This window comes from Alligator mississippiensis, chromosome 3 (genome assembly GCF_030867095.1).
Source record: "Alligator mississippiensis isolate rAllMis1 chromosome 3, rAllMis1, whole genome shotgun sequence".
NCBI classification, from domain to species: Eukaryota; Metazoa; Chordata; order Crocodylia; family Alligatoridae; genus Alligator; species Alligator mississippiensis.
In genome coordinates, this window is record NC_081826.1 from 158,467,372 (window position 1) to 158,493,838 (window position 26,467).

General features: G+C 42.0%; 1 protein-coding gene across 2 annotated transcripts in view; it reads left to right on the top strand.

Annotated features, from left to right (window-relative positions):
• The window catches only part of TMEM38B (transmembrane protein 38B), a 33,385-nt gene extending 7,616 nt beyond the window's left edge, over positions 1–25,769 (top strand). For both annotated transcript variants that reach the window (XM_006277891.4, XM_059724593.1), the window contains 5 exons: positions 8,797–8,953; positions 13,129–13,313; positions 14,643–14,730; positions 17,502–17,619; positions 21,790–25,769. In XM_006277891.4, the coding sequence (XP_006277953.1) occupies positions 8,797–8,953; positions 13,129–13,313; positions 14,643–14,730; positions 17,502–17,619; positions 21,790–22,002 (761 nt within the window). In that variant the 3' untranslated portion in view covers positions 22,003–25,769. The remainder of the gene's footprint in view (positions 1–8,796; positions 8,954–13,128; positions 13,314–14,642; positions 14,731–17,501; positions 17,620–21,789) is intronic.
• The last annotated feature ends 698 nt before the right edge of the window (positions 25,770–26,467 follow it).

Below are 26,467 nucleotides of genomic sequence, written 5' to 3' on the forward strand. Positions count from 1 at the left end.
GTGGTAACATTTTGAGGAGGTGTAGATTTTTGGCATGGGATCTTGATTTAATCTGGTGCTGTGTTTTTTAGGAAGAGGGTGGGACACAAGATTTGCATCCAAACTACAATATTTACCGATCTAGTTGGCTCTGGCCTAATCATGGTCTTCATGGTTGCATGATGTCTCCATAGCTTTAGTGGATGCTTCAGAAGCTAAATATAAACAGTGATTTGTTTATATTACAAGTTACAATCTTCTAGAAGCCAAACATTCAGTTTTGTCCTACCCATAATATAGGCAGCAGTGCTAAAGCTACATCCAGTCTTTAGCTCACTGCTTGTCTGTTTTGGCTCTAACAAAAAAACCTTCCAAACATGAACTTGCAAACTGTTAGTGTTTAGTGCCAAGATATTTGTAATAATGCTAAACATAACATTGCAGGGCCGGTACAGGATTAAGTGCGTGTTACTTTCACATTTGATAGCTTGGTAGAGTCCCAAATTTGGCTGGCTTGTGTCGTTGAGAGTAGGTTGGTTATGTGCTGACATTTAGTTGATATCTGCTTTGCTTGCCTGAAAGATGACTAAGAAAAGTCTGGAGGCATGACAAAACAGTTGCAAACTGATGGCTTTTCCTTTTTTTACTATCCAGGCTCACAAGGGACAGCTTCTGTGGATGGGCTCAAGTAGGAGCCCTCCTTTAGTCTGGTTCCATACTATAGTACTCTAGCAGTAGTGAATGTCTGAGTTATTGCTCTTGAGAGCCCTCCAGATTCAAGGAGGATGCTTTGCACCTTCCTTGCAACACCCCTCACCCCCACCCCCCGCGCAGGGTGGGCAGGCTAGCCTTAGCCCAAATTGTCTGCTCCAGCAGAGCAGGGGGAGTTGCTGTAGTGCACCCCCAGCTTCTGGCCTGGGCCACTGCAGGCATGTCTGTTTGCAGAATCAAAACTGAACATCTGTTCACTTGCTTATTGGCTCAATCTACACAGTTTTTAGATTAACCTGCAAAGATTGAAACAATTCAGCCTCGGGCTTTTGACTATCTGTACTTGTCCCAAATGTGGACAAGATCAGCGAGTCCTGGACTCTTTACCACTAGTAGTGGTAATACTTTATATACTTAACTTGTGCCATTAAGCAAACCTGGTAGTTCTCTCAGACTGTTATCTTCTTGGTTAGCCCTGTCAAGTGTACAGTTAAATTTAATTAAGTGTAAATTTTAATGCTAGGGGCAATGTTAATAGGAAGTAACTAACTTGATCAGATATCTGATTTTTTTTTTTCTTTTTAACATTAGTAATTACGTTATTGAGAAACTGATGTCAAGATTTAATACGTATTGCAAATAGTCTTGTGTTCAGATTTGAAGACTGGTGCCTGTCTGCATTTATGCAAAGTTGGTTTTTGTATAGGAGTTCACAATAGGTGGCTGATATTTTTTGCAGCTACAAAACCACATGTAAAATAACATAATTTCAGAAAGTAAATACTCCATTTTAAGGGTGTGTATAGAAGAGCATATGTTGCCTTTGATAATGAGATTTATCTCCCAACTCCCTCCTTCAAAGAAATGCATATACCTTTCTTTCTGTCCCATAAACCCAGATAGAGTTAGGTTGTTCTGAGTGAGCTTTCATGGCTTGCTCCATAATATCAGTCTCCCCTTTCAGCAGACTGCTCATACCTGAGTCAGTGGAATTGCATGGAAGGCAATCCTGAAGCATATTCCTGCAAAGGTGTGCAGTCACTTATGGAAAATGTTAGAGTCTGGAGAAGGGCTTTAAATGTATGTTTCCTATTTACTACAAAGTAGAGGAGAAGGCAAGAATATCAGTGAAACCATAAGATTTATGGTTGAGTAGTTCTAGTGTTTGTTTAAAGTTTCAGGGGATGAATTTCCTTAGCTTTAGTGCAAAAATGGGGGAAAGGATTGGGAATGACTCTTAGGCTAGGGGCAGAAATTACACACAAACCAGTTTAAATGGTTAGAAACTGGTTTAGGCCTGTAACAGAACAGAAGTTCAGTGCACATATACCAGTTGCAAAATGGTCAAAACTGGCTTAAGATATACCTGAATGAATGTAGTATCAAACTTAACTGATTTAGTTCAAACCGGTTTATGGAACGTCTGTCCCACACCCCTTCCTGTTTCAGGTTAAGTCACAGTCCCCCAGCATCCCAAAATGGTTTACAGCCCTGGGCTGGGTTGTGCTGTGCTGTCTGCTCCAACAGATCAGGGTTGGCCCTGCCCCTCTGCTCTCTAGCTGTAGCAGTGAGGGCTGGCTGATAAGGGAGTGAGGGTGGGAAACCTGGCTGGGGATGCAGCCCAGTCTACCTGGTGGGGTAGGCATTTCCTCCCCACCTCATCACTCAAGTAGCAGGGGTGTGACCAGCCCTGGTGGCAGCCTGAGGCAAAGAGGGGGAAGGAGAGGGAATTAATCCCCCCACCCCCCCCAGTGTGGGACCCCAGCTGGGGTCTGCCAGGCAGGGATGCTGCAGCCCTTGTCAAGCATTTCCCCCCACTCGCCATGGGTGAGAGGAAGGAGTGGGGATTAAACACTTTTTATTAAAACTCCTGCACTTTGCCTTAAGCTGCTGCCAGGGCTGGCCATACCCCCTGCTCCTCGAGTGGCCGGAAATGCCTGACAGGGACTGCTGTGCCACTGCCTGGCAGACCCTGTCTGGGGTCCCATGCTAGTGGGAGAGGAGAGGGAGTAGGGGGATTAAACCGCCTCTGCCTTTGCCTCAGGCTGCTGCTGGCGCCAGTGTCTGGCCACATACCCTGCCGCTTGAGCAGCAAGGGGCTGCTTCCCCCTTCTTCTTCCCCCTTCCAGGTACACCCTAACTGGGGACTGTGCAGACCAAGGTGGGGGTTTAAACCTCCCACCCTGCCCCCAGTTGGCCTGCTTGGGGCTTGGCCATGCCCCGCCCCCCCGTTGTCAGCTTCCCTTCAGCGTTTTGGCTACTGCCAAAGGGAAGGGAGGGCTTGCTCTAGCACTCCCCAGCTTCTAGCCTGAACCACTGCAGGCGTGTGGCTGCATTTCCAGAATCACAAGTGAATGTTTATCCCCTTGCTTCTCGGTTCAGTCCACATGGGTTAGACTAACTTGCAAAGATTGAATTGATTCAGGCTTGGACTTTTTGAATGTCTGTATTTAGCCTTAGAGTTAAAGACATTTAAACCAAAGCTTGTCATAGCAGTGCCTTATACTGGAATACTTTAAAAAAGAAAAAAGTAACACTTTCCTGTGTTGGAGACTTAGCGCATCCATCCATATTTTGCTTATCTTGATATACTCGTTTGTCCTTTTTAACCAGATACCTTTCTGTCCTTTCCTGTCACTTGCATACCAGCACTAAGTCTATTATCCTTCTTGAGGATCTAACAAATGGTTTTAGGATTGCCACTGGTTATTTCTAACACTGTTTAACATGGACTCTTACAAGGGTTTTAGCAATAACCTCCTGCCATAATCCAAACCAAATCCTCTGACATGGATTTGGAGGTGTTCTAAGCCTTGGCTAGCTGACCTGGCTAAGGGTGTAAGTAGAACACAGGCTCTGACTTAATTTGTGCTAAACCCAACCTGTTCTTCAGTGAGTAATGTAGACTAAAACAGTTATGTACTGATAGTAATGTTGTTTCCTTCCCCCAGTTTCTGTTAAAGGACAGACAAGTCCTTGTGCAACTGACACAGTTAATTTGCAAGAGAAGTGTAGATTTTCTTGACTCAGAACTGTAAGATGTCTCAAAAGGATCAGTGAGGACACAGTTACTCAGGTGCATCTTCAGCGAGGATTCCTTACTAAGGTGTTCAGAGCCTGAGTGCTAATCAGCAGGGATCTGGGTTTTCTGTTTGCTGTGGAAAAACACAGATTTTCTTCTTTAAACAGGAAAAATGTGGGAAACTGCAGGTTTCCTTTTGCAGGCTGGCAGTTTCAGCCTTCAAGGAGCTGCTTGGGGTTGGGGGGAGTGGGGTGCCACATGCATGGCGGTGAATAGCATTGTGGTGGATAGCAGCTCCCACAGCTCCCTCCAGGTAAGTCTGTGGGGGTGGGGAGCATAGGCAAAGCGTCAGAGGGGTGGGAAGGGAACGCAAACACCGCCCCGCGCCAGATTTCTGCACCCACAGTGGGGCATGGGGCTGCAGCCTGGCTGGACTAGCTCCAGGCAGGAGTTGCCTTCACAGCCCAGCAGGCAGGACCTGGTATGGGAGGGAGCGCTGTGTGAGAGGGAGCCATAACTTCCTGGCTGCCAAGGTGAGGTCCCCCTTGCCCTGATTTGCTGTGATAAAAAAAACCAAAATCAAACTCCAAAATATGTAAGTATTTAGAGTTTATTTTATTATAATGATTGAGGCAGCAGTAGGTTTCTAAATTGCTTTCGGATTGTAAATATATCAATAAGTGGTGTTTCACTTTTAAGTGGTATATCAACATAGTGGTGTTTCATTTTAATTGTGGAAAAATACAGATTTTTGGGTTTTTTAATCAGAAAATTTTGGATTTCATCAGAGAATTTTGGATTTTTAAACAGAAAACCAGGTTCCCTGCTAATCAGCCGTGTGATTTAGCTTTGCAGTATGGACATAGGAGCCTGAAAGTTTATACCTTCAGTCGTGTGCTGTGGTGGCAGATAAGTAATTTAAACTCTTAATTTATCAACCCCAGATTGTGGAATATTAACACTGTTTCCTGAAATACATTGCAGTTTACCTTCTTCTCATGTCTTTGTTATAAACTAGATGATTCTAGAAAAACACACGTAAGTGAGGGGCTCTTTCCATGCTGCAGCAAGGTCTTCCTTCGTATAGGTCTTATTAAGGAGTCCGCAAATGAGCATGTGCTTCATAGGCTGCACTTTACCGCACTCGCATATATTCATATTATTAGAGTAGACCTATTTTATCCTGTTTATTTTTGATCTTGCAGTTTGCATTCGCATGTGATTTGGGCATTGCCACTGCTGGAAGGTCCTTCTGGGGTTCCACATCCCTTTCAGAATACCTGATTGCACATAACCTTTTCTTCCATAACTTCAGTCGCCTGTATTGGCCATCATGTCCAATGGCGTGACACCAGTCATAAAACTCTCTCATTTTAAGCCATTTCGTTACTTCTGTTTGAGCATAGTATATGATGCCTGGGGTCTTCCATCCGCTGTGACCTTTCTTTTTGGCTCACTAACTTCTGATATCAGGTGGTGGAATGCTAGTCGATAAGCTTAGGCTATCCTTTGGTGTTGTCTTTAGATATCCTATTATTTCATGACAGCTGTCATTTAGAACTGGGTCTGTTTTCTTGGCATGAATTGATCGTTCCCATACTGGACAATGCATACTCTGCAGTGGAGTAATATAAAGGAATAGCAGGGTTCAAAATGTAGTTGGGTTTGCTCCCTCTTTGAGGTGACCAGCTTTTGAAGTACATTGTTGCAGGCACTGACTTTCCCTTTCATTTTCTCTACCTGTGCTTTGAATGCAAGTGTTCAGTCCAATGTAAACCCCAAGTATGCAGGGTTGGGATGATTACTCAGTGGGATTCCATCCCAGATGATATTTAATTTCCACTAAAATTGGCTTCTCTGTGACATAAGTGAAAATTTGTTACCTGCATATTGGCTGGGCTGGCATAAAGCTGGTTCTTATTGTAGTGATATGAGAGATTGCTCAGTGCGCATATTAGTCTGTTGTTGACGGTGGCAAAGTCCTTCTTTTGCGATAGGATGTATAGATCACCAGCACGTATGAAGCTCCTCGCATTACTCTGTACGAATTGGTTGTTGGTATATAGGATAAAAAGGAGTCAGTGCTAGCATGCTATCCTGTGGGAGTCCACTTCATTGTTGTCTTCAGCGGCTTCGTTTCTTGCATAATTCTATTCTCCAAAAGAGATCGGATGACCTGCACTAACCAGGTGATAGTCTTGTGTCATATTGTAGACTTTGGCAAGCACATCTTGGTGGATGAACATGTATGTTGTCTATAGGTCTACAAACACAGCACCTCTAATCATTCCTTTTTCAAATCCATTTTCTATATGATGGGTGATGTTTAGTATTTGGCTGATGCAGGACTTGTCTGGTCTAAATCCGGTTGTTCTGGTATTAGATGTTCAATAGGAGGTGAAACGCAGTTGAGAATAAGGCATTCGTAAAGCTTATAAAGATGGCACAGAAGTTACGCTAGTCTAAAGTTCTCGGGCCAGAGGCATCCTTCCCTGGTTTTAATAAATCTGTTACACAGGCCTGTTTCCATAATTTAGGTATTCTGAGGGTTGATGAGCAATTGTTAAAAAGGCATAATACCCGTAACTTTGTTGCGGGACCAAATGTTTGAGCTGCTCCATGCATATGTTGCTGCATCCAAGCTGTTTGCTGTTCTTCAGATGATTTATTCTGGCGTCAAATTAATTCATTGTGTAGGGCACGCTAAAATGATTTTCCTCCAGATCAGTTTGCTGTCTAATCTGCATTTTAGGCTGTTTAAAACTTCGCTATTGAGCAGAAATTGGTGAGCAACCTGGTTGGCTCTGATGTTGTGGTGTTGCTGTACTTCCTTTGGGTCAGCTTTTACTCAGCTTGCAAAAGGTTAACCATACTTTCCTCCTAGTGTGGGTCATATCTATTCCTGTGATCAGTTCTTTCCATTGCCTTTCTTGGAACGTGTTAGTTAGGGCTGTCCCTGCTGCAGTAGTGTCACCTGAGAGGATATCTTTGAAACATTTGCTGGTATTTTTTGTATTCAGCTGCTAGTATGGGAGTTAAGCCCTGGTGGATACTCAGTTCTGCATCCTGAAGTTATATTCCTCTTGGAAGTTTTGCACAGTGCGTTCACAAAGAGGTCTGGGTGTGTGATTTTTAACGCCTTCAGAAAAACCTTTCCAGTCTGCTTTCTTAAAACTGAAGCATCTACATGTTGGTACTATATTTGGAGTTATGGCTGCTGTGACACTGATAGCAACTGTTCTGTGCTGTATTTGGGGAATGGGTTCCAACACGTCTTTTTTGCACATAACTTCTATATTGCTATAAACAAAAGTGAGGATTATAGCTTCATCTCCATTGGGAGCTAGTCAAAGACCCAGGTAGCTCCTAGTCATGGATCAGGCTTGGGTGGTATGCCTTGGCCCACATCTTGAACAAATTGTCATTCTTGTTCTTTTTGCTGTAATTTGTCAGATTACTATGGCTATTAAAGTCACTGATGATCATGCTTTTTCAAGGTCTGGGTTTCTTGGGCACACAAAGGCAAAATGTTTCCTGGGGACTTGTAAATGGATGTTATTGAGATGTTGTCCATATTGATGTTCAAGATTTCAATGTCATTTTTTTTTTCCATCATTGATATTGTGTTGATGATGAGCCCTGGTTTTACGAAAACAGCACTACCATGTTTCTTGTGCTGCCTTCACAAAACAAATAGACAAGTGCCAAGATCTGTCTCTGAAAAATTGTTTCAAATGGTTGCATATTAATTCATTAATCTTGTCAATGTTCTGAACACATTCTAGCTGCTGGGGAGAAGGGAAGAATAGGAAACAGTCACTGTGGTCTGTTTAGCATATTCAGTAGGGAATTAAAAAAAAAAGGCGGGGCAGGGCAACAACATTAGTTTGAGTCAAGAAAGAGAGACAAAATATTATTCTAATACTATAAAAGCCTTAATCTGTCTGTCTGTCTGTATTCACACTCTGATTGGCTGACAGACAGCCAATCCCTGTGTGAAGAAGTGTTTGGACAAGTGGTAGCGCATGGCCATGATGGTGGGACACAGGGGACGGGGGCGAGGCCAGCTGCTGGCCTCCCCCATCCTCCCCCTGCTCCCTGGAGGCAGTGGCAACAGAGTGGATGGAGCAGATCTGTTCCCTGCAGGTGGTGGCGATGGAGCAGAGGGGGAGGGGCGAGGCCACTGGAGCTGGCCTTGTCCCCCCCATCCCTTGCTCCTTGTAGGTGATGGCAGCGTGGGGGGAGGCGAGGCCACTAGCACTGGCCTCGGCCTGCCCCTCCCCTCTAATGTCATCGCTGCCTGCAGGGCTGACATGGGCTGACGCATTGGTGGTTGGGGGAGGAGCAGGGCTGACGCGGGTATGGTGAGGAGTGGGTGCACCATAGCAGTGGCAATAGGGGGAGGGGAGGAGTGGACCCAAGCCTGATGCTGGTGGGGAGGAAGATTGAGCCTGAGCAGGGGGAGAAGCTGGCCTGCTGCAGCAGGGGTGGGGGGGAGAAGTGGGCCTGGCCCAGCCTGATGTGGTAGCCCTGAGCCTGCTCCTCCCCTCCCCCTGCCGCTCCAGCAGGGAGTGGGGGGCAATGGGCCCAGACCCCAAGAAGCAGGAGGGAAGGGGGAAGCGGGCTTGAATGGGGGGTGGGGAGGGAAGCTTGCATGTGGCAGCCAGCGTCACCACCCACTACCCCATGCAGCTGCCGCTTCGTGCCCAACTGCGCACCACCTCTGCCTCCGTGTCTTGCCCCATCCCCCTGGGAGGTGGCATTGGCACAGGGTGGTGGGTGGTGGTGCTCTGTCCCTGCTTATCATTCTTGACGGGTATTCTTGATGTAGCACTGGCTGGAGCCACGCCCCCCCCCCCCAAGAACCTTACGGACGGACAGACAGACAGACAGGGAGACAAACGGACAGATTAAGCCCTGATGTATAGATTGCCTGTATATTCCATTATGTGCAATCTTAGTGGTTGATTTTGTTCAGTGTATAAATGGCTTGGATAACATTACAAATAAATGAAAAGTGTTTTTAAATGTAATATTTGGTGTCCCTTTTTATGATGACTGTTTTTTACTCTGTTTCATTTCAGGAGCAGTGGAAATATCCTATCAGAGCCCTATTGCATGCTGGGTTAGTACTATGCTTCACTGCTTTGGTGGCTCTGTTTTATCCTCCTTGATGCTTGCTGAGTCTCCAGTAGGGTTCCTTGCAAACAGCACAAATGTCTTACTTGCATCGTTAGTCTGGTAAGCAGTCACAATTGTACAATGTAAATAAATACTTTGGTCTTTCCATGTTTGATTGTGAACATAAGACTGATAAAGTTTTGCCTAAATTGGAAATGTAGCCTAAAACTCTTCTCAGGGCTGGGCATTGAGGCTATAAACATCTGTTGCCAAATGAAGCAGATCAGTTGTGCCAGCATGTGTCCTGGCACAGCTGATCTTCATTGTGCAACGCAGATGTCACCCGTCATCCTGCAGAGTTGAGTCACCGCTCCTGAGGCTTAGCAGGCCTGATCCTATGGTACAAATGCAAACAGGGGAATCCTAGGTTCCCTCCTGGGAATCTCATGGCAGGTATAGGGCTGCTGAAGCCCTGGGACTGCCTCTGCTTGGGTTTCCCGTGTGTGGACACGCACCCTGAGTTGGGGTGCAGAAACGCAATATGTGTGTCCTGATTTCTGGACATGCCTCTGCAAATGGGGGAACCTGGGCTGCAGGCCTATCATAGGCCCAGTTCTGCATGCCCAGGAATGTGAATTTCCTGGGTGTGTGGGATCAGGCCCCTGAAGCCCCAGCAGCATCTGCCCAAGACACCTTAAGAACACAGGCAGCTCTGGGAGACAAACTTTCACCACTTCTCTCACGGATACAAATTTTTTGCATTTGTGGTGCAGCAAAAGGCGTGGACATCTGTTTGCTTGGCTTTTGTATGGAGGCACAATGATGACATCTGTTTCTAGCCTGACTTCAGTCTGAGAGCTCATTGCATAGTGGTGCACTTTCTTTACTTTGCTGTGAAAATGTTGCTTTTGTAGTACTCCTATATTTGCCACTGAGAGAGGTAGCAACTTGTAAATTTCAACCTTGTAACTCACTATTTATAACTTAGTTTTCCCGATGTACTTCAAGAAAACTTATTTGACTGCTTACATGCTGTCTGTTTGAAACCTAATAGGCTTCCATATGATTTAGAAGCATTTGGGTGGGGGTGGGAACCCCTTCAGTTCCCCTGGAGGTTTTATAATTGTAACTTTTAAAAATAAAGACGACTTGCCAATAGTAGTTTTTATTGTTGATGTGAGATGCATGCAGAAAGATTCCATGTTTGCATCCAGGAAAAAACAGTGAAACTGACCAGACAAACTATCATATGCACAACATGAACCAATCAGTAATTTTTCATAGTAGTCTTGAATATCATAATAGTAAGTGGAGAGATCTAACAAGTGGTATATTTTAAAACTGAATGTCCCTTTAATATCTAGAAGATATTTAAACATTATTACCCTTAAATGAAAAAGGAGTGTGATACCAATGACAAATCAAAATATTTTTAAACTTTAAGAACTATTCTGCAAGATGTCATTTTTGTTATTACATTAATGATAAAATCAAGATCAAATGAGAATTTTATTTGCTTTATTTTAGCATTTAGTACTCATGAACTAAGTGTTACTCAGGCATTTTACAGTTTTTTTGGGTAATGTAGAACAGCAACATCTACTGGTAGCTCTCAGTATATACCAGAACACAAGAGATTAGAAGCATGGAAAATAACAAGAGTAGTACTATGGATAACTATACCACTTTTCTACAGAATACTTAATCTACAATCTTAATTTAAGTCTGCCTATTTTTATAGCTTGAGTAGTGTAAAATACTAAGTCAAAACTCTTCTTTGCAGTAAAATAAAACTGCATTTTTTTTGTAAAATGTATTTGCATTCCTTTACAAAATACATTAGGTTTTTTTCAGTATATCTGAAGTGTAAACACTGTCATTCTGCAGAATGCCTGTATAAAGGAACCACTTGCCAGGCTCATGGTTACATCAGTGTGACGAGTGTGCCATGAAAGTGAACATTTAAGAGTTATTGAATATTAAGACACTTACTTGAGTTACGTGATTTTATGACTACATCTGCACAGTAAAACACGACCAAGCATTGCCTCTATCTGGCTGGAGGTAGCTGAATTGTATCAAATGGGTTGGAAATGCAATGGCAACGCGTAGTGCTTGCCTCCTAATTTATACAAACCACACATAGGTTGGGTCTCAGCTTTTTGTTAAAGTGTTACAAAAATGTTTTGGTGGAACAAGATCATTCTGAGCTGAATTCATTATATTACTTTGATTATTAGCCATTTAGCGTGCTTAACATCTGTTTCAGTGCAGATGTGATTATTTGTAGCTGACCATAGCGGCATGCAGAGTTGTTGCCTTTTCTCAGAACACTTCACTGAAGAAGGCAAAAGTGTACAAATATATCTATCTCCTAATCCAACTTCAGTCGAAGATCTGGGCATAGATAGGCATTTAGTTAGTATCCAAGTTTTTAATTGACTGACTATTCATGACCCCCTTTCCCAGTAGTGGCTCTGCATCTACACTTGTGCAATGTAGTGTGGTCACTTCTTTTGCGTAACTTAAAGGAATTAAATAGTTTCCTTATGTGAGGAGGAAGACCATCAGTCAGTTCCAAAAGTAGATTCAGCAGTGCTTATTTGGACAAATGTGCAGTAATGCAGCTTGTGACAATGCATTAATACACATTAAAGTCTTCAAGTGAAGGGATAGGAAGTCCTTCTAAATGTTGAAATGTTCTCTATCTTTTTCTTTAATTTGTTTTGACATTCATTTATTCAGTGCTTTAAACTAGCTACACTGGGAGTTGTACACTTAAATCTGTTTGGTGTTCTATTGCTGCCCAAGATGGACCTGGATGTGAGCTACTGAGAAACTAATCCAGCCTCTGGGGAACTCATACAGCTGTCCTAACAGGAAAGGACAATGTGTTTTGATAGGTGGTGCTCTGCTTTGTTTGTGACCACTTCCTTCTTGGGAAGGTAGTAACTTGGCTCCTCCTTATTAAGAGAAGCACAATTCCTTGCAAGGCTACAAGTCTGTCATGCCTTCATAGCTCTTGAAATCTATGGAATATGACTTTCTCTATTGTTGCCTGTGACTAATCTAAATGACACAATTGAGGGCTGAACTGTAATTGCTGGTAGGGGAGACAGAAGGAGGAAGGTTTGTTCTTTGCTGGAATTGAACTGTTTCCTTGATCCTAGATGGACAGGACAGGATGGAAAAGCCAAAACCTGCAGGGAGATGCTTAAGAACTTATCTGTCCTATATGTAGAATGTCTTCCTCTTCCTCAAATGCCTTCTACTTCCTTTTGCAGTGCAAGAAAAATGGGTAGATGTTCTCTTTCCAAACTTTAAAAAACCCAATAGCAACAAATCTTTGGAGTCTTTGGCTCTGTGTAAATGCCTAATATCTATGAAGGAACGCAAAATCTACAATACGTGCCAATAAACCAATACTACAATTCAAATATTTACAAGCGATTGAAAGGGTTAAGAAAATGAAGATTTAGCTGCATAGGGATGTGTCTAGCTTTTAATCTTACTGGCTTCTTAAAAACCCCCAAACTCTGTTGTTTTAGGCAATCCTGACTATCCTGGATGCCCACCTACATTGAGACCATCTTGTTTGCAGTGGAAATAGTTGGCTAAATAAGCCTATTCTTGATAAAGTGAAACTCCTGATTGTAGTTCAGTGTTCAAGTTATGAACACTGTACTAGGTTCATTTAAAGCATTTAAAAAAATAAAGCACTTTTAGCCACAAAATCTAGAAGTTAAACAGACTAAGAAGCGCTGGTCACAATAAGATATTAGATGCATTTGAGGACAGCTCACAGTTGGCATTGACAGTAACAAGTGGTGGCAGTCTTGCTAAAGTTATATCTTGTTGTGTTGCTGTCAAGAATTGTTAAGTATCAGAATGTAAGTAAATTTCTTATATAATATTAACCAAAAACTCAGGTATTTAAATTGTGAACTAACAAAGCTGGACAGAAATAAAGAACATAGTTGGTGAAGAGAAGTGTAATTTGAATATTTGTTCTAGGGCATATTAAGGGAGCTTTGGTAAATATGACTAATGATGTGGGGGACTATAAGGAGTCTTTAGAATGGGTATGTTGGAAATTAATCTATATATGTTTTTATATGTGTATGTATATATTTACAACTTAAGTTGCAAGTAAAAACTGTCTAAGTTGCAGAACATTTCAATGTGCTGTCTATTATAATGAAGCCTCTTAAGAGACTGTAGGGAAACAATTTCATGAGATCATGCTTAGTGAAGAGACTTTAATGAATAACTGGAAACTTTCTCTTAAATTTCAGGTATCTAGTATTTTATTGTCCACAAGATATATTCTACCGATGCTTTTCCTTTCTGCCTCTTCGACTGATGGTTGCAGGAATGAAAGAAGTGACTAGGACTTGGAAGATAACAGGTGGAATCACACATGCGAACAGCCACTACAAAAATGCCTGGCTTATCATGGTAGCTGTTGGCTGGGCTAGAGGTAGTGTATAAAATAACTTGTTCTGATGAATTGCGATATTTAAAGTTCTATTGACATAACCAGATCTCTAGTCTTAGCTGTATCACTATATCCTGTCTTGCAGGGATGTTGCCTTAAATACAAACTGTTGCCCCTCAAGGAGAGAAAGCTAGTGTAGCCAATTTCTCTGCTCACATTAGGAATAGCATTGAATGATTTTGAAGGGAGCCACATCTGTCACAGTTTAAGGATGAGTGTAAGGATTATTAGGATTAGTGGTCATTGGCAAAAAGAACTGATGGGCCTGCTGTGTAATTTGAACAGTATAATTAAGCTATTTTTTAAAGTAGCTCTTAAAGCTCTTGCATTTCTGGATGGCTGGAATGCTGCTTTATTTAATGTTTCTTATGTCTTAAGACTTTTAATAAACAGATACATTTGTGTAATTGAGTTATTTCCTAAACTACCTATCATACCTAGAAATCTATTGTAAAACTCAATGACAATGTTAGTACTCTATAGCCAGGAGTATTCACTGAAGTTCTGCACTTCATAGGAGTGCAAAGACAAGTTGTCACCAGAAGTGATTGCAACTTTTGCTGTGCCAGTTGTTCATAAAGCCTATTGATCAGTCAGACTGCAACACTTCAGTTGCTCCTCTTCTTCCACAGTATATTAATCTGTGCATATGTTTCTTATAACCCTCAGACTTTAACTTCTCATAATGGAGAGCTTAGACTCTGAATACAGAGGTCACTGTAGTATGAGGTTGTTTGAAAAATAATGGTAACTTCGAAATAAAACTCTTTTGTGTGCAGTAAGTGGTAACACTACACAGTAGTAGAGATCATGGATGGGGCATTGCCAAATGCACCCATCACTTACAAGTTATGTAGAGGAGTGATGTGATCCAGCAAATGATCATTACACAATTGTTTTATTTTGAAATTGGTGTTATTTTTTTTTAATGCCCTCATATGTAACAACAATGTAAAATCTGCGTAGAGATTCAAATCTGCCTTCCTCTGAATAAATGGAATATGCCCTAAATTAATGGACCAGTGACTTCAGATGTGTCTAAGCCTTTATTTTGTGTGCTTATTCTTATAATACCTGATTTTCAAAGGGGAGGTTTTTAGCAACTGGTTCTTTAAGGTATCTTACATTAGTAATTGGTTAAGCAAGTTACCACTGAAAGTTTTGCCTAATCTTTGTCTAAATCTTCATTTCTGGCACCAGATCATGTTCCCCTGAAGTCAGTGGGGGATTTTGCAGCTCATCAAGGGCACTCCTAGCTACTAAATCATTAAGATGGTAGCACTGACATGTTTTACCTTATTGCATTTTCAGGAGCTGGTGGTGGCTTAATCTCTAACTTTGAACAGTTGGTGAGAGGTATCTGGAAACCTGAAAGTAATGAGCTACTGAAGATGTCTTAGTAAGTTGATAAAACCATATTGCAACAAGAATAATTTTGAAAACCTTGTTTTTTCCCACATTTAGGCTAACTTTCTTGGTTGAGCTTTTGAAAATAAATGTGAGGGCACCGCTTATAAATTCAGTCTAAAGCTTTACCATTTTCTTGACCTCTCTGAGACCATTAACTCATCATATCACTTCATAGGAACACAGACTGGAAGAGACCTCTTGGGTTACAGAGTCCAGTCCCTTGTGGTTTGCAGACAACAAGACAAGAAGTATTTTGTGTGGAAGTGTTTGCAAGAATATTTCAGGCTCTCTAGCACAGCCATAAAGCATCCCATCACAAGCTTCAGTCTTGATACAAAAAGTCCTTAGTATGCTATGAGGGGAAAAGGCAGGAGAGACTATGGGTATTACCAAAGCCTGGGTGTCCAGATGAAAAATTGTCAGTTTGTAAAGACAGCTAATTACAATTGTCTGAATCGGCAAGGCAAAACTCTTGTCTTCTAAAAATATTCATTCACTATGTTTCTGACCTGAATCAAGTGTGGCAGGGTATTGTGAATGAAGCATATGATTCTTCTGCTGCTTTGTGGTTCTGAAAGTAAGTAGATGATCTCAGTTTCCAAGAGTCTGGTCACTCTCAACACTGAACGCGAACATGCACTCCCTCCAAAAAACAAACAAACAAATGAAAAAAGTTCCTCGCCTTTCTGGTCATATGCAAATCAACTATTAAATATTTTAGCTAGAGCAATATCTTTCTATTAAAAGATAGATGCTGCTAGTGGTCTCCAGAGGGTAAAATGGGAATATTAAACAATTTAGCTTCTGTCTGAAGAAAAAGTGAAGTGAAATTGAGTAGTAGACCACAAATTACTACTGCAAGGGCAAATAAGCCCATTGTGGGCATTTTTAAACTAGTTTGCCTCCCCATGTGACTTCCTATTTGGCTTCCATGGAAATAACTGTTTCAAAAACAAGGTTATGACTTCTGGTGTGAGAAAAGCAGCAGGAACAGGTAAATACTTCAAAATCCTGTTTTCATCCAGCTGTCCTTGGTAATAAAGAATGACAGAACAGCAATTCAAAATATATGAGCAGAATTATTTCTAAAAGGAAGGCTCTTCAAAGCTTATGGTGTCAGCTACTCTCTAGTGATCTACATTTTTCATACTTGGTGGAAAAATGGTTTTACTCAGTTTGATGCAATGTAGCTACTTTCCTATTTAAATTTCTGAGCAAAAGAATATAGTTGTAAATACCAAACTGTTGTATTGCAAAGACTAAAAGCATCTGTTCAGTATGCCAGGACAATGAGAAGTTGGACACACACCAGTCCTCCTGGCTTGAAATGTTGTAAGAATACCCATGGCAACTTTTTCCCAATAATTGGTGGTTGTAAAGATAAATTTATTAATCTAGAGAGGTTTGAGAAACAATTGGACAAGTCTTGGAGCACAGGATTGCAAATATAAATGTAAGAGTAAAGTTGAACTTTTGATCACAAAAAACATTCCAGATGCATTAAGTGACCGGAGGCTGCATCCACATAAGTGCACTTAACTACGGAGCTGACTAACTAGCTCTGCAGTAAAGTGTCACTGTTTATACATGCACCTGTATTAGGGTGGAGTAAATTTATTAACTCTGCTGTAGGGTAGTACTGTCTGGGACAAATATCCTACATCGGAGTAGTTATGTGCGCTGAAACACGCGTGTAGAGAGTGACCCAGTCTGGTTCGGGCACAAGCATGCTACAGTGCGGGGGCTGTGTGCCAGCTAGCCCCCCACTGTAGCACCCTCCAGTCCCAGTCAGCCCCTCCACAGCACATTAAGCTGGGGTAGAGTCGTGGAGCAGATCCCAGCTGGCAGGCAGACTTCCCCAGATCTCCCTGCCAGCCCGGGTTGCTCTGCCGTGGCTCAATGTGTTGCAGTCCCAGATGCAAATGCTGTACCCGGAAGCAATACATTCTGGTACAACATGCACTGGAGTTTATTGCTAAGTTCTAATTATGTGTGGCACCATGCAGAGATTATGAAGCCTAAAAGAATAATTGAAAGTTTCATTGTCAAACTGATCATACGCCTTAACAGGGTAAGATTTTTTAGATAGGTAACATTTTAAGGTGTCAAACTATGTGTCTGTTTTCCCCCAACCCCCATAGAAAGCAAGTTCTAGAGCACACCAGAAGCTGTCCTTTATACCCTTAGTCCTGAATTGAAGACTCATTTGTATTGCACAAAACAATGCTATAGAAAGACATTCCAGGCCTCCTGTGTTCCTGAACTGGAAGTAGTGTAGGACTGATGTAAATGTAGTTGAGTGCACAGGTGCAACATGCCTTGATCTGGGAATAGATTTGTGCTGTATGTGCTAAAAGAATTGTTCAAAATTCTTGTGGAAGAAAAAAAGAATGATGTGGTTGGATACCTTCTTTAAGAACATAAATATTTGAGACCACTTAATAGTGAGAGGAGAAAAGGGCTTGTGAAAGGCAAAGCAAATTGAATATATTGTTAGTAAAACAGAGAAAACAAACCATTTTTTTCTGAAATGGAAAGGTCACATGATATGATTTATTTAATCTATTAACAGATCTCATAATTAATCTTTAAAATTTCTTGCAACAAAATTTTAACCTTTCATTTTCAGGCAAGGCCTTAGTTACGAGTTGTATGTGTTGCACGGGGGGGGGGAAAAGGCCACCCAATACTTGTGCTCCAGGTAACTGTTTCAATTGGAGGGTGAAGGTGAGAAATTCACACACCATGTTTGCTTTCCAGCCCTGTAAAGGTAACTCTGGTAGGAGCCATACTCTTCACACTGCAACATACCCAGAGCCTGCCAATAGCGAGACACAACCTTATGTTCTTTTATACCATCTTTCTAGTAGTTACAAAGGTAAGAATTTAGAAGTACAATGCATATATTTTTAAATAATTACACAACTATATTTTGTTTACAATTCTTTAGAGCAAGAAGCACAATTAACTGGTTGCCTACTGAAATATCACTTGCTTCAGAAAAGGGAAAATTGAGATCTGTTCAGTATCAGTTGATGAACATTGTGTTGCTTAACTGAAGTGAATGGAGTCAACCTAATTTACACCAGGACCCAACACACAGAAAAGAATTGGTCCCAATTGCAAAGGAAATGGAGTTCCTTTGCAGACTCCTGTGGGAGATGTCCTTTTGGTGTGCAGGCAGTATAGCCCCTGTCTCTGGACGGTCTGATTTAGGGGATGTGACAAGTGTCTGAAAATTTAGGAGAGCTGCAAATGGGAGTAGTTTCTGCTGGGGCAGACAGTTGAATCGTCTTGCTAAGCCACTATACAAACAATGTCTTAGTACATTTACTGACTGTGCGGACAAGGCTGTAGAGTGGGTTAGTTGGTTGCAGGTTTGCTTTATGTATCATAGAATTATAGCAAATTTAGGGTTGGAAGGGACCTCAAGAAATCATCTAATCCAACCCCCTGTTATAAACAGGACCACCTCCAACCAAATCATTCCAGCCAGGGCTTTGTCAAGCTGGGTCTTAACAACCTCCAAGGATGGAGATTCTACTGCCTGTCCAGGCAACTTGTTCTAGTGCTTCACTACTCTTAGTGAGAGATTTTTTTCCTAATATCCAACCTAAACTTCCCTTGCTGCAACTTAAGACCATTGCTCCTTGCTTTATCATCTGTCACCACTGAGAAGAGTTTAGCTCCATCTTCTTTGTAACCACCCTTCAGGTAGTTTAAAGGCTGCTATCAATTCCTGCCTCAGTCTTTGCTTCTGCAAACTAAATAAACCCCTTTTCCCTCAGCCTCTCCTAAGAATTTGTGTTGCAGGCCCCTAACCATTTTCACTGCCCTCTGCTGGACACTCCAACTTGTCGACATCCTTTCTGTAGTGGGGGGCCCAAAACTGGAGACAGTACTCCAGATGTGGCCTCACTAGTGCAGAATATAGGGGAACAACTACTTCCCTCAATCTGCTGGCAACACTCCTACTAATGCAGCCCACTATGCTATTAGCCTTTTTGGCAACAAGGGCACACTGTTGACTCATTCAGCTTACTGTCCACTGTACCCTCTGCAGAAAATGACCTGGGGGTGCTGCTTGGTCCCAAGCTTGTAACAGTGCATGGGATTCTAGTGCAGGACTTTGCACTTGTCCTTGTTGAACCTCATGAGATTTCTTTTGGCCCAGTTCTCCAAATTGTCTAGGTCACTCAGAATCCTAGCCCTACCCTAGTATATATTGACTACTCCTCCCACCTTGGTTTCATCTGTGAACTTGCTGAAAATATGCTCCATACCATCTTCCAGATAGTTAATAAAGCTATTGAATAAAACCAGCCTCAGGATTGACCCCTGGTGCACTCCACTTGATATTGGCTGCCAACTAGACCTTGAGCCATTGATCGAGCCAATTTTCTTTTCACCATACAGTCCATTCATCCACCCCATGCTTTCTTAGCTTGCTTGCAAGAATGCAGTGGGAGACCATATCAAAAGTCTTGCTAAAGCCAAGGTATATCACATCCACTTCTTTCCCCGCATCCATAGAGCCAGTTGTCTCATCGTAAATGGCTGTCAGGTTGGTCAGGCATGACTTGCCCTTGGTGAATCCATGCTGACTGTTCCTGATCTCTTTCTTCTCTTCCAAGTGCTTATAAACAGATTCCTTGAGGACCCGTTCCATGGTTTTGCTGGGGACTGAGGTGAGGCTGATTGATCTGTAGTTCTCCTTCCGTTTCTTAAAGACGGGCATTATACTTGCCCTTTTCCAGTCATCTAGGACTTCCCTTGATTGCCATGACTTTTCAAAGATAATGGCCAGCAGCTCTGCAATCACATCAGCCAATTCCCTCAGCACTGTCAGATGCATTGCAGCTGGCCTCATGGACTTATATGTGTCCAACTTTTTCTAAATATTCCCTAACCTGTTCTTTCACCCCTGTTGGTTGCTCACCACCTCCCCAAACTGTGTTGCCTGGTGCAATAGTCTGGGAGCTGACCTTGCCTGTGAAGACTGAGGTAAAAAAGGCATTGATAACTTCAGCCTTTTCCTCATCTGTTACTAGGTTGCCTCCCCCATTCAGTAAGGGACCCACACTTTCCCTGACCTTCCTCTTGTTGCTAACTTACTTGTAGAAACCCTTGTTACCCTTCACACCCTTGCTAGCTGCAACTCCAATTGTGCTTTGGCCTTCCTGATTTCTTCCCTGCATGCCCGAGCAATATTCTTATGCTCCTCCCTAGTCGTCTGCGCAAGTTTCCACTTTTGGAAGTTCCTTTTTCTGTTTAAGCTCGCTGAAAGATTCTCTGCTAAGCCAAGTTGGTCGCCTACCATATTAACTGTTCTTCCTTCACATTGGGACGGTCTGTTCCTGTGCCCTTAGTAAGGTTTCTTTTAAAGTACAGTCAGCTCTCCTGGACTCCTTTCCCCAGCAGACTGACCTCTCAGGGGATCCTGCCCATCACTTCCCTAAGTGAGTCCAAGTCTGCTTTTCTGAAGTCCAGGGTCCTTATTCTGCTGCTGTCCTTTCTTCCTTTTGTCAAGATTCTGAACTCAATTATCTCATGGTCTCTGATGCCTAAATTGCCATTCACTTCTACATCCCCCATTGGTTCTTCCCTGTTTGTGAGCAGCAGGTTAAGAAGAGCACAGCCCTTAGTTGGCTGCTCCAACACTTGCACTGAGAAGTTGTCCCCAATGCTCTCCAAAAACTTCCTAGATTGCCTGTGCAGTGCTGTAGTGCCTTCCCAGCATATGTCAGGGTGATTGAAGTCCCCCAGGTGAACCAGGGCCTGTGATCTGGAAATTTCCTCTAGTTGTCTGTAGAAAGCTTCATCTATTTTATCCTCCTGGTCTGGTGGTTTATAGCCGTAGCCCACCATGACATCATCCTTGTTGCTCTCCCCTCTGACCTTAATTCAGAGACTTTCAACAGGCCTTCTGCAGTTTCATACTGGAGCCCTGAGCAATCATACAGCTATCACTTCTGAACATCAGCTGATTTTTAAAGGGATGTTTAAAATTTGCTGTTTCCATGGTGTGGTTTAGAATTGCACCTCTATAAGCATACACCTGTGATCAGACATATTGGTTTAGGGATAAAAATTGCTTACTTGTGTGGGCAGGGTATATATTGGTGTTTTTATTGGAGATGTGCTAAGATCAGGATGAGGCATATGGCTCCCATTTAGCAATCTAATTAGGACTTAATTCAGCAAAGCCCTTACTTGAATTGATAGTATGTCTTCTGAACATGAGCAAGGCTTTGTAGTTTGAAAGGTTCAGTCCTGGATTAGACCCATAATCTGGAAGACTGCTACAGGTAAATTATTCTTTGTTACCAATGATGGCTAGAAGCATTTATCAGTAATGGCTCTTTAATATTGTGAAGCTTTTAGCTTTTGACTTTACACTACTAGCGGCGAAGCATTCTTGTAATGGTGTAGAAATCATGGCTGGTAGCCTAGCAGGGCATTAACCTTCCCCTCCCTTTTTTCCCCCTCTGTCATCAGGGAGTTCTTATTTCATCATTCTCATTCACTCCTCCATCATGTGTCCAAGCTTAGCTTGATTAAATGTATGCAAGAAAGCTTATTCACTATATTTCAGTCTAATTTTGAAGTAGCTACTTTGGCATTGTTTACTGCTTATCTTAGTTAAAATGCACTTACTTTTATTAAGATTGCACCAGAAGCTACAAAACACTTATGTAGAATGTGGGCCACTCTGTTCCCTAATTAACAGGGTTTGTAGAATTCAGTGCTGAGTGCTTGGTGCAAGTTTGTGCAGCAGCTCTAAAACACCTAAATTATTCTTGTTCTTGTTTGCTACTACAAATCTGTGGGCATGGCATTAAAAATAGAAGCATTTTGCTTTAGCAAACCTAAGTGTGTAACCTGAAGGTGAAATGGGACAATTATTAGTGCAGTGTATAGATTTACACTATACTAAACCATTTATTTGGGTGGCACTTGTTACATGTATTAATTATGCAAGCTTGTCTGTATGTAGATTGCTTGAAAAACTCAAGTTTTCTTATTTAATGTGGTATGTTCTTTTTAGGTAACTATGATGTTAACACCATCTGCAATATCTCCATTTGCTCCCTTTGAAGCTGTACTGGGCCGCATGCTCTTTGGTTGGCAACACCCTCCATCTAACATGAAGAGCGAAGCCAAATTATCTTCCTCTAGCACCTCTTCATCCTGTGACAGCCCTTCCACTAGAGAGAACAGTGATGGTGCTAAGAAAAGACAAGTGAAGAAAGTGGAATAAGTGGCCAAAAGTCTTCATATTCTGTTGTGGCCATACTACTCCAAGACCATTCTGTTTTTCAAATGATGTGAAAAGAAAACTTTTTAAGAAAATATGTGCAGCAAGAATGGCAGTTGTAGGTGTTGCACTGCTGTAAGGTGGCTAACCTTACTTCTGTAAACTGCAATTTAGATGTTGCAAATCTGTATCATGTTGGATTCTAAGTGGTACTGATTAAGATTTTTATAGTACTGATTTTACTAAATGAAATTTTATTGTTATTTTTATATTTATGAAATTTTAAATGGTAAAAGCTAAATAAACATAACAACAAAATATTTTTCTTTACCTTTCTGTAATATCACTATTTTCACAGCCATCATTTTCATTGAAATGGACTTGCACTGCCAACTATAAAAAGTACCATATTCCAAAGTATGAAAGGTTCTAACAGTTGTCATTTAAATTATGTAAATTACAAATATTCACATAATATGAATAAAGTGGAATTTTTTTTTTTCCCTGAACAACTGGAAGTATACAAAAAGAAGCCTTTAATAGGAAAAATACCGCTTATTATTGTCATTTAAGTTGCACTGGTCTTGACTATGCCTAGCAGCTAATTAAAGCAAAGACTTCTTCCTACTTTCAAAATAAAAGTAAATGCTTTGACTATTATAAAAATAAACAAACAATTTGGACCTGTAGCTAGTTAACATGTCTCCTGTTGACTTAGGTTAACACTGTTACTTGCAAGCTCAATTTCTCTTCTGTCCTGCATGCAGTAACAATATTACTTTGCTAATTTATACCTTTTAATTAAGGTATGTAGTCTGTAGTATCTTCCTCCTTTGGTTTTGGGTACATGTGTTTGCATGGAATCTTATCCTCTATGTGCAACACCATTATCTTCTGCTTTCTGACCTGGGCTTCTTTTGACAAGGAGGAAATGATATACTGCAAGTAACATCCATTTTTCCCAACCTAAAAATCTTTACTACCTTAACTGATTCTGTTTGGAAGAAGATAAATTAGGAGCTAGCACTGGTGGAACAGTTTTCATTGGTGGTAATGGGGAAGAACTTTTAGTTGTCCTTGGCTTCTGCTGCACTTTACTACTTCCTTTTTCTTGCTTCTTGTTTGCATATTATTATGGCAGATTACATTTCTAGTAGCTAGTCTTTCAGTTCTGGATTATCTGTAAAAGCTGTCGTGTGAGTGGCAATACCACAATGCATGTTTTCTGCATGGCAGAGCAGGCATCTCCATTTGATTTGTTTATGTCACTGGTTGGCATGATAGGCCTTTGGGTCTCTCTTGCCTAGTGTCTTGCTCCACTACAACGTCAGAGTGAGATCTTGAGAGTAGCATTACCTGTATGTCTTGTTGGTTGTCCCTCTCTCCTGCCACATCTTGATGTTCTTCTTGGGGGAGAGTCTTTGCAGGTATCCTGTGCAAACTCACTCATTTGATTTCTTTGTGGGGCTTCAACCTCCCCTTTACTCCACCCTTACCGCATCCAGGGCTGCAACTGACATTGTTGTCTATGAGTTCACTTGCCTGGGTAATAGGTTCTCACCCATGCTGCCCTTTGTTGATGTAAGCTATCCTCCAGCTGTTGGCTTGTCCTCAGCTGTTCTCTGGCCTGGGCCAACATCCCCACAGCTTTGTGTAAGGCAGTTCTTATCACCGCTTTGCATAAGGCAGTTCTTTAAACAATAACTGAGGAAATTAACTTATCAGCCTTCACTGGTATACTCTTGTGGCCACTAAGTTCTTGCCACAGACTGAGTTATAGGGTTCTTCAGCATCCCGCTGTACCCCTCTGTCCCAGTTGGGCCCTCTGGATACCTGTCCCATTAGCCATTGCTTCCAGCCTCGATGCTGTCTGGGGCTTTGTGCCCCACCTTGTCTCTAGGGCCTCAGCCCTCCAGAGGGACTGTTCTCACTCCAGCTCCCTTTTAGGCTCAAATCAGCCTCAGAGCCGGATAGAGCTTCCCCACCAGGCCTTCTGTTGCCTCCCAACTCCTGTCCCCACTCTTCCCCACCATGTACCTCTGGGCTCCAATGCTGCCTGTCCTGTTGGAGCTCTGAGCCCTCCTATGTCCCTCTCTTCACTGGGGCGCGCAGCTGGCTCCGCTCTCTGGGCAAGCTGCTTGCGACTACCCAGCCACTCTTCACTGGGGCGCACAGCTGGCTCAGCTCTTGTGGCTAGCCATGTGCGGCTTCCTGGCTCCGCTCTGCCTCAGCATGTTTTCTCCCTCGCTGGCAGCAATCCTCTCAAGCTGCTCCCCGGCTTGCTGCTTGCCCTCTGCCTCTCTGGAGGTTCTCTACAGCTCCACCTTCCTGGTGAACTGCTCTGGGGCACTCTTCCTTGGCTCCCTCCTTTCTGCGGCGTTTCTTTACCACTTCCTGAGCCTTCTGGCCCTGACGTATGCCATATCTCTCCTCTTCCGGCCTGCTTATCCTCCGGGCCCCACCCTCTTCTTCAGCGATCTGTAGGCTCAGGCTGCTGAGGAACTGCCATGCCGGAGCCAGCATCATTCTCCCTGCCTTGCAGGAAGGGGAGAATGAGAAAAACCCCCACTGACAGTCTCTTTCCCCTTCACAGTCTAGTTTTCACAAACTTAATATTTGTCTAGTGAGGACTCCGGGGGAAGAGAACAATGTGGATGCAAAAGTGCAGTACACATCTGAGAAGGGACCATAGGTAAAGTCTAGTTATCAGAGTAGCTGAGATGTATCCAACTAAAATTGGGAAGGAAAAGTTTTCAGGGTATAGGTGAGTTTAGATGAGCTCAGCTTTTAAAGTAGAACCTTCATAATTATGTACCCATTGTAGTGACCAAAATAACTTTAATGCTTTTTCTTCCTTTTAGTTCTAACCAGGTCAGCTGAGAGAACACTGGGACTAATTGTTTACATTAATTAATAACAGAATTGCTAAGTAAATTCTCTCAGTTATACCTTTATGAAGGTAGTGAGGTTAATTCAGGATTGCTAAGGGCCAAAGTGACTTGCAGATGAAGGAAAGAACATGTGGCTTGGTTGCAGTGTTAGGTTGGTTTGCAGGGCTGGCAACTAGGGAAAAACCACACAAACAGGCAGATGGATGCCCTGGTACTACAAGACAAGGTTCAACAACCTACACCCCTGGTACTACAAGTGCCTTCTCCAGTGAGTTGAACTTCTAGAAATCTTCAAATTATGTCCAGTATCTGAACACTGGTTAATATCTTATGCCTAGTGCAGTAAAACAGGTTGCTTCAATGTAGAAAAGAAAAATAAGTTCACTGCCCAAATCTGGTCTAGTTGCCAAGACGACAAAATGAGGATCATTCTTGCCTTGTAATTTGGAATTTTTTTTTCCAGTAACGACTGCTGAGACAATAGAATGGGGTGACAGTTTTATACAATTCTTTGGTTATCTGGGACTTTGGATACTCAGGCTGCAAATTAACAGGCAGCTAATGTTTTAATAGCACCAGCAAATATTGTCTTGTGACATTTCTAAAACTTTTACATGCTTCATTTTCTTAAGAGATGCTTTTTAATGTTGTGATCAAGTGTTCAATAATTGCATTTGATATACTGCGTATGAACTGCTGTACTACTGTGAAACGTTAGCCAACGTCTGGACACTTTTTGCCCAAATGGATCTGTGAAAATGTGTTTAGGACTATTCTTAAATAAGTTTACAAGATTTGAGGCAGAAAATATGGCTTTCTTTGTATGAAATATCGACTTGTAAAGATGATTTTGTTCTTATTAAAGAAGTGGAAAATGTTTCCTGCTTTTCTTGATTACACTTTTTGAACAAATAGAAACATAAGAACAGTGCAAACCTATCCAATAACATATGTTCTATTTGAAAAATAAATTGAAAGATAATATAACATCATAAAACAATTGTTTCCTTTTTGAGATGGACCTTAAATATTTGCTTTTAAAGGACTTAATAGTGGGATACTTGGGGAAATGTTCCAGAGGAACAGAGCAAACTACTTCAATTTTAACTACTTCTTTTGAAGGTGGCCACTGTGTTTGGGAAAAGGGGAAATAGCTGGATGCTGAACATTCATCAATATTTAAAGATTATTGCATCAGCTATAGTATCATGTGATCTATGCTGAATAACATGATGGTGGCTTCAGAATGAGGCATTGTGTTTTTGAACCTGAAGTAGCACAGCAATCCCTGCTCTTCCTGTCCAGTCTTCACGCCCCCCCCCCCCCCCCCCCCAAATTTTTTTTTATACTACTATTTGGCTCTGGGTTTCTTCCAACACACAAGCATGTTTAGTTGCATGAGTTTTCACTTTGCTTTCTGTATGCTTCATACTTGAAAGGAATACACTAAGTAAGTCTGGATTATTCATGTTCTTAGGCTGCATTCCTCACTATGAACCTGTTGGCTAAGTACAGACCATCAAAAAGCCGCAGGCTGAATCGATTCAATCTTTGTAGGTTTCTCTCAACCATATAGA